This window comes from Dendronephthya gigantea, unplaced genomic scaffold, assembly GCF_004324835.1.
Source record: "Dendronephthya gigantea isolate DGI-Jeju-01 unplaced genomic scaffold, DenGig_1.0 000022F, whole genome shotgun sequence".
Classification (NCBI taxonomy): domain Eukaryota; kingdom Metazoa; phylum Cnidaria; class Anthozoa; order Malacalcyonacea; family Nephtheidae; genus Dendronephthya; species Dendronephthya gigantea.
Genome location: NW_021163032.1, coordinates 1,366,898 through 1,379,177, shown reverse-complemented (window position 1 = coordinate 1,379,177; position 12,280 = coordinate 1,366,898). Strand labels below are relative to the sequence as shown.

Sequence of the window (12,280 nt, the reverse complement as noted above, 5' to 3'; positions counted from 1 at the left end):
AACACCGTGCCGTCACTTTCATCTTTTTCAGATCTCGCGTGAAAACGTAATTGATGCACGTAATAAAGCAACTTATTATTAATCATATATATATTTCTAAAATATTCATGCATATCATATGGCTTTTAACCTAAGGGGGTCTCGTAGTGCTAAGTTCGGCCGTTAATGCTCTGAGATGTGGTTTAATTATAAAAAAAATGCCTGGCAAATATATTTTGTAAAGATCTCCCTGAATGTCAGAAACTGAAGTAGTATATATTCTGATGAAGTTCACCACGCACCCTTAGCCTCAGTTGAGTCAACAGTGCACCTTTATCGCTCGCTAAGCTGAAATGAATTTACATTGCCAACAGTGCGCTCTTTCAGCTCTCTCCGGCTGACAGCTCACGCGAATTTACATCACACTATTCAGTTTCAGTAAAGAGACTATAGTATAGAGCTCTCTATAATGTTGGGGGTGCGGTCGCGCTCGACCTTTAGACCCAAGGCTAAGTGCTTACCAGTCGTCAAAAACTGAAGTTAGTCATATATTTTTACCCTCGTGGTGAACGCTCATGGATAGATTAAAATGACGAGAAGTCTTATAACTGAGTATTTTCGAGACTATATTTTCAGATTATATTTTCAACACGAGCGGTTTATCATCAATATACTGCATTAATAATAATTATAATAATACCTGTCACAATTCTGTTCATAAAGTTTTATTTACCCTTCAATAAATTATGAATGAAGATTCTCTCAGATCAGCGCCGCTAATGCCGTTGTTATTCGTGAGTGTCGTGACTTGTCAAGGTGGCTGATGTGAAAGAATATTTCTATGTGTACGCAGTCAACAATCACTGATTTGCATACAAAAAAATTAAGAAAAATCTACATCCAGACTATTTTTCATCGGTGAAAAGGTATAGTTCACGACAATCACAACTAAATGGAAACCCGGCTTAATTGACTTGTTTGCACAAGACAACCCTGTCTGCGTGTATGATCTTGACCTTATATAGTCTTTAGCTTTGCACGTTTTTGGGCGACACCTTAAATAAACGCAACATTCAACACCTGGTGCTTTGTGTGAACGGGTCTCAGCAAACGGTGAACGTATTTTCTAAAAAGCATATCGTCATTCACAATGGCTGTCATCCTGGTCTTCTTCGCGCTTTTTTTAATCGTAAAAACACCACAGCCAAGTGAATGCCAAAATACTAGCCAGGCTTTCTTTCGCAAAATTCAACAAGAGCACTTGGGTAATCATGTCATCGACACGAAGCAAACGAACGACGAGTTAGAATGTGCCATGCATTGCGTTGATGATGGATCGTGTGAATCGGTAAATTACAAAACATCTGGAATTGGTAAAGGTCTGTGTGAACTCAACAATTCCACACTTCCAAAAACATCTAACGCTAATGAAAGAATACGTAACCCAGAGTTTGACCATCTTTACATAGACGAAAAGGTAAGAAAATTACATGTTTTTGACATTTTCATTTAGATTTACCTCGCATTCGCAGGTATGAAATTGCATACTTCGTCACAATTTTAACAGGCCAGTTGTTTCAACAAGGCATTAAAGCTTATTCTGAGACGTATTTTTTCTCCACTGACACTGTTTTGCTTAGGTGTTTCTGACTACTGTTCATTTCAATGACATTGTGCATAACTTTAAGCTCCCCATTACAATTTTGGCGAGAAATTATAATCGAGTATTATTTAACTTACTGACCAGCGAATTTTATTGACTTCTGAGAAATATTGCGTAAAGAGTATAAAAGTTTCACCTCAAATAAAGCCACTTTCGTTGCCATGGCACCCTAATGACTACAAGTCCAATGAAAAGGAACTACAGTTTAATTTGTGATGTTAATTTTAATATATACTCTGTAATATATACTTTATGAAATAGTATATTGCTGCTCTCATTTACTTTGCTCTTTACAATATCATTTCTGATTCTGATATAGCATTTGCTGAGTTTAAGTTTGAGTGTAATTCAAGTGAGTGTAATTCAAGCTTGTGTGATGAGAGACAGGACTATTGGGGCAGAGTGGGGAACTGACCCGAACCATGCTTACGTCTTACGATAGCTAAAAGTTGCAGTTGACACTATGTCCGTATATGTGGCAATATCATACATTCGCTGTTTAACTTTATTCTCCAGGGTCCGGTTGTATCAAGCCTGTTTAGCTTAAACGGCGGATAAGTCAAAATTAAATAACACTCTTACATCCCTCTTGAATGAGTCAACTTGAATATCGTGCACTGAATATGTAGTTATAAACAGTATCTTTGTATTAAGGTTAAAAACATTTAGTTTGCTTGTTGAATAAAACGATAGACTTGCGGCTTTCTATTTTGAACTTAACCACCGTTTAAGGTAAACGGGCTTGATACAACTGGCCCCAGGGGGCTATAGTTTATCTAATTTAAAGTGTTCGACCCAAAATTCGATGCGCAGTTTTCGTATTAAAATTCACTGATAGTAGCTTTATCAGTAAAAATAGTTACGTTCTTTTATGGATGTATAATTCTGCAGGGCAGAAAATTTTTGGTAACTGCATGGGGCAAAAAAAAGTCACACGGAAATAGTACAGTTTGTTAGTTAATCTTGAACCACTTCTGTGCGATACTTCATCGCCAGATGCTTGTGTGGCGTTGTCATGCTGTTATTTCGGGAAAATAAACACAGTAAAGCCATTTAAATAAGACTCGGTTTAAATAAGTCTCGAACTGTCGTATAAACGCTTCATTTGTTCACGACCAATTGCGTATAATTTTAACAACATGGGCTCCTCTCCACTGTGGAAACAAAACGCGACAATGGAAAGCAACCCTAAAAGCGTAGTCCCGTATAAACAAACTGTTCGCGACTTTTATCGCTCGTATAAATGACCCTTTATTGGAGTCTGGAATCATACTCTCCCCAATGAATTACAAATTTAGTTTAGAGTTAAAAATGCGGTGATTTTATACTCCTTAGTCGTTTGTCCTTGTTTCGAATCGCAGTCCCATTACAGTCGCCTGTTTCGAATGTATTTCGTTTTTTATTAAGATGCATGGCCATCTTTTTTTAACAGAGTTATGAAAGCAGCTGTGCCAATATCAAAGGTATTTATTTTTTATTATGGTAAGCTTATTGGAAAATGATCATATTGACATTATACAGGCTATATCTAGATATTTAAGTAGAAATGAGACAAGCAGTTTTCATTTGGACGAACCCAGTCCTATAGTCCAAGTTGACTTCAGTGAGTCTAGCTACAGAGGATGAGGCAGTGTATCATTCCCATGAACACCTGCAATCTCTTTCACGTTGGCGTTTCCGAGGCTTGGCGTCTCTGGTTTGGGGCCAGTGTCCAAATACAGTCCTATTAATTCCATAATGATTTTTTTTGCCTATAGTTCCAGGTGACTTTGATCTGAGTTTTGAAAGCGTTCAAAAGTTTACTTTGCTGGACAACAACGTGCCAGAGATGTCTGATATGACACTCATGTTTTGGATCAACACATTGAAGGCTGACAAAATGACAGTTTTATCCTACGTTGTGAACGGTACCGAAGAATTTGCATTCTCAGTTGAAAGGGAAAAGATGTACCTTAAAGTTCAACAATTGGAAAAGTATGATTTATTTCTTATATAAATGCACCTGAGATCATCACTGAAAATGATTCCAGGATTTCACGAGGTTTTGATGAACATAAAAATTGTCCCGAATCTGCTATCATAATAAAATAACCTCAAGTAATTTTCAATTAAAAATTGCATTTGTTTTGTCGAAAATATTAACTTGTGTGGTGAACTCTGGAACTGAATAGTTGTGAGACATGATTTACAACTGTCAATCATAATCAACCATATTCCGCAAATTTCAAAGAATACATAGTACCTCTCTGAGACACTGATCTATAATTTCAGGTATTTCTTTGTCCTGCCAATCAGTGACGGCTATTGGCATCACCTGGGAGTATCGTGGTCTCGGCTTGGAAACTACACTATTTTCCTTGACAGTACATTGGTCTACAGCGGAGATGACCTTGGCTCGAATGTATCATTGAAATCTGGAGGTGCTTTTGTCGTAGGTCAGAAACTGGGAAGTTCAGACGGGAATTCAGAGAGATTCTCCGGCAAACTGAGCCAGTTAAATGTATGGAGTAGATTTATGTCTCCCGATGCTGCCGAAATGAAACTAAAAAACCAAAGTTGTTTGAATAAAGAAGCACTTGGAAATGTCTTTACCTGGAGTTCTCTTAAGGACAATTGTAACAGCATGGTCGTCATGGAACAGCCAAGCTCATGTAAGCCGCTTCGAAAAAGTAAGTTCAAACGTACTGTTCTGACAGACCTATAGTGGAATTATTCTTACTCTACTAAATTTTGAAAGTAGTTAAACACTACAATTTATCTTCGAAGCACACCTGCATGGCCTTATTACTGTTTTATTAGGAATCCAATCAACCATTTCAGTGGTGATCAACCTGAAATGTTTCGATAGTTATGATAAATCATTTCGATTTCCGATTTTCGATTTCTGGTTGACCACCACTAGAAGTCAGATCTGTCGCTAGAAGCTTAATTTCGGGGTCAGGGGTGGATCCAGCACTAATGCACTAATTTGCATGACACAAGAAAACTGCTAAAAATAACCACTTTGTTTTGTAATGAAATAGTTAGTGCACTAATGCTGGGTCCACCCGTGTTGGGGGGGGGGAATATTCATATATTCGCCTTATGCCCGACTGGTTGCTATTGTTTGCTATTGTGTCTACGGTATATATAATATATGATATATGACGTGTCAGAAACCCAGGAATTTAAAAATAACACATTGCGGTCCTTTTTAGACTCAAAGTATGACATTGGGATAAAACCATCACAAAACAATCGGTTCGTCCATAACATAACATATGAAGAAGAACTCGATGGTTTCACAATTACAGCGTGGGTAAAATACGAGAAGAACGCGTCGCTGACGCTGAACGCAGAACTTCAGAAATTTGTTGACTACAAAAACGCTTCAGGAACCAGCTTGCTCTCATTTTATCTTACGGCTGAGAGTCTCACCTTGGAAATAGATGGAGCTGAAAAAAGGCAAGGTTTTAAAGACACAAAAAAGCATTCCTGCTTCTACTGTAGACATTTTTATTCAGAAAATACAAAGATGCACAGCACACACTTCTAACAAACTAAATGTTTTTAACCTTAAAACAAAGATACTGTTTACAACTACATATTCAGTGCATAATATTCAAGTTGACTGCTTCAAGGGAGATTTAAGAGTGTTATTTAATATTGACTTCACTTATTCCCCATAACGCAATATTATCAACCTCTAGAGAAGCAAGGATTCCATGGTTTTGGAATGAATCTCCAGCATACTGGCACCATATTGCTACCACATGGTCGAGTGATACAGGACACTGGAAGATATATCTGGATGGTTCATTGGTCTCCATTATGCATGATGCAGCTACAAATATCACCATTCCTGCAGGAAGACAACTTTACCTCCAATTAAGTAAGATGGGATCTTCAGCCTGGGAATCCAGTTGTTATTATGAGTAAAATAGATCAGTATGATCATTAGCTGCATGTTATATATTTTTCAGATGGATACGAGAACAGCTCTCAAAGTAGACTCAATATCTGGAACTATGAAATTGATGGACATGCTTTATCATTGATGGCAAACAAAGGACCATTGTTTGAAAACGGTAATGTCTTTGCGTGGTATGGAATAAAGTCGAAGGTTGAAGAAGATAATTCTATAGAATTCCAAGAAACGCCGGATGATCTACACAATTCTCGTAAGTGTAACCTATTATATTAGACTAAGTGGTTTGCTCATAGGTTTTAGAGAAAACGTTCAAAGTCTCAACCGCTTATAGCTCCATGCAGTTGGTCACACTCCGGTCGAAATGCCTCTGAACGCATTATGGGATACTCGCTGGATGGTGCATTCGATGTAAACTGATATGAACTGCAACGGTGGACGAAATTGAGTCATTTTTGTCCACAGATTTTGGCTTCAGATAAACACACTAGTTTTTTCTTACGCTTCCATCGGCATATATGTGATATTTTTCTCCGAATTGACTGGAATTAAGCCGTGATTGCATGGTCGCAAACACTCGTAAAAACAATTTGAATTCACTGTCGGCGTTTTTGCATTGCTAAAGCTGGTGATACGAAAACTCCCCAATCTTTCAATGGCTAGTTGACTGCTGTATGTTATTATCCTATGCTTATTGATTTTTTCCAAGGAACAGAGTCTGTGTTTCAGATGACTTTTCATCAGGCTTCAGACGAAAACTACGCCAAAATAGAAAACGCTTTTACCTACGAAATATCGGTCTTTTCCCTTTGTTTTTGGGCGAAATTCCCGGCTACAAATCTGGCGTCTGGCATATTTGCCTACTCCACTAACGATAATGCAGACGAAATCACGGTGCATTACCATACAAGTGAATCAGATTTGGTCTTTCAATTATCGAATTTGGTGGTAAATAAGAGGTTTGTGAAATAAATCCTATAATATATTAAATCTATGGCTGGATCTAATGGTCATATTAAAGAAACTGTTAACTATGACCTTTAGATCCAGCCATAGATAATGTTATATTTCAAACTAATCGTTGTAAAAATACCTTTATCATTCATGATGCATTAAATTATTCAATGTAGACTTATCAGAACATTCTTAGTTTTAATGTAAAGTAATTTTTAGCCACATTTTTTTCTTATAAATATGAACGTAATTCAACCGATTATCTGCAATGTTTGCATTAATTAACCATCTATTTATCTATCTAATATAATATTGATTACTGCATCTGTTATATACTATATACTATAAGTAGTTAGTAGAACGAATTATGAATAGAATAATTAAATTATGTCTTGAATTGAATATATTTATTATATTGCATCATATATGTTAAAAAATCATTTATCCTTTTAAAAGAGAGGAGGTGCTGACCCCTGATACTTGGCATTTCTATTGCCTGCAGTGGAGAAGCAAGGATGGTTTGCACGAGATTTATCAAGATGGGAAAAAACTGGGGACGAGTGATAACGGATCGATAGGTCACATTATACCTGCCAACGGTACCTTAGTTCTTGGACAGGAAATGGATTCTCATGGCGGGGGTTTTGATAGCAAACAAGCGTTTAAAGGAAGCCTCGCAGGATTGAATCTCTGGAGGCAATTTTTGACAGTCAATGTTATTCAAGGAATGACATCTGGGGTCACCAATGTTAACGGAAATCTTCTCCAATGGAGAGATTTTAGAACCAAACATTTGTTTGGTAGCGTGACTATACGGAACGGATCCGAAGCAGAGATTCCAGGTATTCATGTGACACACGTGCACACTTGCATGTCATTATTATATTTTTATATTATAAACGTGGATTACGAAACGGTAGCAAATATGTAGAGATCATGCACCTCCAGTAACTTTAACAACTGTTTAGCAAAAAATGAGAAGAAGAAAAACGCAACTATATGTTAAGTGGTGAACTTATAACCATCGTCCATCAAAAATAATATAACCTCTTTGCCAGCCTTTCTCCCTTTCAAAAGACCACGTATATATACCGTAGTAACTTGCGTATCAGTAGAAATTTTATTCTCAGTTTGGTTGTAAATCGCATGTTTGTGTCATGGTTGCAAATATTCCCTTCTCGTCAGAATCGAAGACTTAAACCTTCCTCGTTTTAACCTTTATTATATCTGTGTTTACTTCAGTAGAAATTGGTTTTTATTTTTAATCTATACTTCAGAATATCGAGTACAGAATCTGCGAGATGAATGGTGTGAAAAAAAGTTCAATGAAACGGTTATCTATGCCAGATTTATCCGCGGTCAGGGAACGAATGGCTACAAGTGGAGATGCGTTCAGCCGGCGGCCATGTTGGATGAGAACATGTGTTACAATATCACTAAGAATTCATCCTTGTACCAAACTGAGGCAATGGAAGAAAACCTTTTGGGAATTAATTGAGAATAATCCCTATTGAATATTATTTAATATATGATTAATTAATGAACATTGTCATTGGCACTAAAATATTTATCGTATTTATTGCGTCTATAATAAACTACAGCCGAAAGAATAGGTTTATAGTATTTTGTAGAAATATGTTTATAAGCGTTGTAGAAATATGCAAATATACATATAGTATTAATCGTATATAGGCGGTAAACTTTATGTATCAGTATCTCAATTCTAATGTATCTCAATTCGTCAGCATGCGAAACCTTCGTGCGACATGAATTGTATAATAATGTAGTAGACGACACGAGGTTGGTTGAATAAAGTCAGTTTCACTTGCTTATACGTATTCAATCCAGGTTTTACAAGATATAGATTTCTTTAGCCTGTAAGTGTAATTATCTAGCCACGGGTCAAACATTTTCCGTAAACGAAAGAGACACTTGCAATTGAGTACTTTTTAAATTTGAATTAACTTTCACTAAGGGATACAGTCAATATGTCATCAAAGCTGACACGTCAGTGAACTCCTGATTAATGTAGAATCCCCTCAAAAGCAAGCCGTCAATTTCAATTATTCTTGCTTCCTATAGCGGTTCTTGTTGTAAATTGCAAACATTTATTTTGTCATAACAATTCTTAAGAAAAGACAACATTAAATGGGCGGTTACGGGCCCGTTAACATTGTGTGCTAGGCCTCTCGCGCGTGTTTCATTCGGTGACGTCGCGGATTTTTAAGACCAGCGCAATGAGGCCTAGGGACTAGACTGTGGCACACGCAGTACCCGAACAACCTGGGAACGAGGATGATACGAACTCTAATTATACAACATATCCTCACACGTAGAATTAGGGATTATCTATTACAATATGGTTCCAATTACCTATGTCAAAATACAAAATAAACATTGTGATACCCCTATAGGGAACGGAGAGAGCGCCAACAAGCTCGACATATTGTTTAGTTCTAGTTGTAACAATTGAATCAATCTCATACAATGAACCAGAAAACAGTCCCCCTTGTTTATTGACACGTAAACCTCCACTATCCCCAACAATGACTTTGACACCTGACCCCAGTGACCTAACATACTAACGCATCTTTATTCGCAATTAACTATTCAACAAATTACTTATTATGTTCCCCTTTTGCCCACACATATAACGACCTTACCTTTTTCTCTAGCTGGTTTAATTCAGATAATTGTTACAAATTAACCTATAACTATATAAGAACTACAATATGGTTCCAATTACCTATGTCAAAATACAAAATGAACATTGTGATACCCCTATAGGGAACGGAAAGAGCGCCAACAAGCTCGACATATTGTTTAGTTCTAGTTGTAACAATTGAATCAATCTCATACAATGAACCAGAAAACAGTCCCCCTTGTTTATTGACACGTAAACCCCCACTATCTTCAACACAGACTTTGACACCTGATCCCAGTGACGTAACATACTAACGCATTTTATGCACAAATGTGTAATCCCTGACCCCTTTTGGATCAAGCTTCTTGAACGAATACAAGCTCTGCTGTTAAGCATTTTTAAGCCGATTCCTGTAATATTCTACTCGCTTTCACAACAACCTTAAGATGGCTCATCGCGTTGGTTTATCCAAGTTCAACAACAACTTTGGTAAGACACACAGTGTAATTTTATTATTTTACCTTTTACGAATACACTTTCACGCAGGTTTGATTCTTTATGATTCTCCTATAAATACACACCACTTTTACTCACTTCTTATCTTCATGTTTCTTTTACACAAAGCCAACCCTGCTCCCCGCTGACGAGTCCGCAAAAGGATGAAACGCCGCGTACGGGGATACTGATTCGCACGCTTGACTGTCTTGTCTTCTGTCTTACCTTTTTACCTACTTCCTCACATAACTTTGATTTGAACAGCACCAACAACACTACACAACCTATTACTAAACACATAACGACATAGGTTCTTCAGGAACTCCATCATACACAAACAAAACCCTTTTACAAAAATTTCATTTCAAACACACCACATTGTTGGCGGTTGTCCAACAACATTCCATCAACCCCATCTGGTTATTTTTATTTCTATTTCTACACCCCTTAATTCGCAATTAACTAATCAACAAATCACTTATTTTGTTCCCCTTTTGCCCACATATACATAACGTCCTAACCTTAACGTCCTAACGCTGGTTTAATTCAGACAATTGTTACAAATTAACCTATAACTATATAAGAACTACAATTTGGTTCCAATTACCTATGTCAAAATATAAAATAAACATGTTGTTGTAACTATTATATTGTTCTATTAAGATTAAAAACTTTTAGTTTTGTTATTCAATGAATCTATAAACTGGCTTTCTATTTTGAACTTAACCACCGTTTAAGCTAAACGCCGTACGAACAACTGGCTCCTGAACGGCAACCAATCAGCGTGCAGAATTTTCAGTAATCACCAATGCAGTTACACTAAAAATACACTATTACGGATCAAAAGCTTTGCAGTAATAAATTTACCACGATGGTGCATGTTTCCACAAACAAAATATTATATAGTTTCAAAAATGTTCGTTTCAAAAAAGTTACATTACTGCTTCCCATAATTACTCATTATTTGCAAATAATTTTAATATTCCTAAAGAGCCTATGTCATGAAATTTCACACTAAATGTTTATGACTGCATTGTAAAGATCACTTAAAATGACTTAATAAGTTCTTTTATGGAATTTTGGTAACTTGCTCCCTTCTCAAGATATTCAATTTTGTTTCATATCCAAATATCACCGATGTGACGTCACATCGCATAATGATTTTCAGAAAAGAGTAGTTTTCTTGACGAATACGTGTCCAAAAGTTTTAAAATTTCCTTAGTGTAGGTATTGATTTAATAACTGGTAGTTAACTGTGATGTCACACCGATGATATTTGTTCAATACCTAATAACGAAGTCAAATATCTTGAGAAAAAAGCAAGTTACTGAAATTCTGCAAAATAACTTATTAAGTAATTTTAAGTGACCTTTACAATGCAACCATAAACATTTGGGGTGAAAGTTCGTGTCATAGGCACTTAAAGTTACCCTACAGGCTACTTAATTGGAAAACGGCTATTTCCAATTGATAAACAATCGGTGTACTTCCTACAATTAAATTACTATATGTTTTAAACTACAATAGAATGCCCAAACTTTTAAAGTAATTTATTTTGCATATTCAAAACTTATTGACTATTTAATATTGAATTTATTAGTCTACCATTATGATAATAAAGCTGCATCATAGTTCTGACTATAATCCTGGCATAAATTACGTTAACAGTTGACAATAGGCAAAAAATATCTTTCAAAACCCCTCATAAAATGAAACTTACACTAGATACGAGACTTGCGGTTGAGGTATAAAACATATTTGCTTTAACTCTAACAGACATGTTTGTAAACTCTATTTTAATACGGCTTAGTATATAAATGTTTTATACGTATATGTACTTACCCTGTATTCAAGCAATTTTCTCTGATCTGTTGCATTTGTCATCTTCTTGTTCCTAATGTCATCCCAATATTTTTCATCTTTCATTTTTGCAGCAAATTCGTGTGTACATGCTGTATCCTTACAGCGTTTGGAAGCAATAGGAGAATACATGCCACACAAATCACACATTTTCCCTCTGACTTTCTTTTTTGACTAAAATATGGCCAAAAATATTAAATTATGCGAATGTAATCCTTCGCCGTAAACTAACAGGAAGTTAGTTGTTGACAACTACGTTGAACAGGCGGAGCTAAAGATAGTGATCTTAAACTGTTTGGTACTGCCCAGGTTCCTTTTCTGTTATTGCCTCAATTCTTTGCTTGCACATGAGTTACAGTACGTGTCAACAGGCGCCATTTTGGTTTATCAAGCCATTTACATGGAAATAGTTGAGTTATTTTAATATATTTCGTTTGCTTTGAAAACATGTTACTGTATTATCGATATCTGGCACAAAACGACAAAGAATAAAGAATATAAAATTTTAGTTGCAACGAAAATCAACCAAGATGTCAATTGCAAACGAGCAATTACCAAGAGATCAGACATGGTATATACATACATTTGTTGAAAGTAATTCAGGAGTTTTGATTGGCTAGGAGCTGTTGGTAAAATTGTCATATCCGCTCGGTAGCTGCTCAATTTTGGAGTAATGACATCACCGTGGTATATGAAAACAATTATACCACGTTTGATGTGATTTCGTGGTATACTGAAAAAATGTAGCACCCTATGATGTGACGCTAATTTATGCAGT

The 12,280-nt window shown here is 36.2% G+C and overlaps 2 protein-coding genes across 3 annotated transcripts in view; both read left to right on the top strand.

Moving 5' to 3' along the window:
- Nucleotides 1–1,010: 1,010 nt before the first annotated feature.
- LOC114522372 (sushi, von Willebrand factor type A, EGF and pentraxin domain-containing protein 1-like) lies at nucleotides 1,011–5,177 on the top strand. The gene is made up of 5 exons (XM_028543043.1): nucleotides 1,011–1,456; nucleotides 3,075–3,105; nucleotides 3,400–3,616; nucleotides 3,914–4,311; nucleotides 4,840–5,177. Exons 1-5 carry the CDS (start codon nucleotides 1,130–1,132, stop codon nucleotides 5,175–5,177), a joined length of 1,311 nt encoding a protein of 436 aa, XP_028398844.1. The 5' UTR covers nucleotides 1,011–1,129.
- Nucleotides 5,178–5,326: 149 nt separating this feature from the next.
- LOC114522249 (neuronal pentraxin-1-like) overlaps nucleotides 5,327–12,280 on the top strand; it is a 29,039-nt gene continuing 22,085 nt past the window's right edge. The window contains exons 1-5 of one of the 2 annotated variants that reach the window (XM_028542895.1): nucleotides 5,327–5,513; nucleotides 5,605–5,802; nucleotides 6,259–6,508; nucleotides 6,960–7,345; nucleotides 7,781–10,197. In XM_028542895.1, the coding sequence (XP_028398696.1) occupies nucleotides 5,453–5,513; nucleotides 5,605–5,802; nucleotides 6,259–6,508; nucleotides 6,960–7,345; nucleotides 7,781–8,001 (1,116 nt within the window). In that variant the 5' untranslated portion in view covers nucleotides 5,327–5,452 and the 3' untranslated portion in view covers nucleotides 8,002–10,197. Of the gene's footprint in view, nucleotides 5,514–5,604; nucleotides 5,803–6,258; nucleotides 6,509–6,959; nucleotides 7,346–7,780; nucleotides 10,198–12,280 lie in introns of those variants that run through there. The other variant, XM_028542894.1, reaches the window with a different exon arrangement.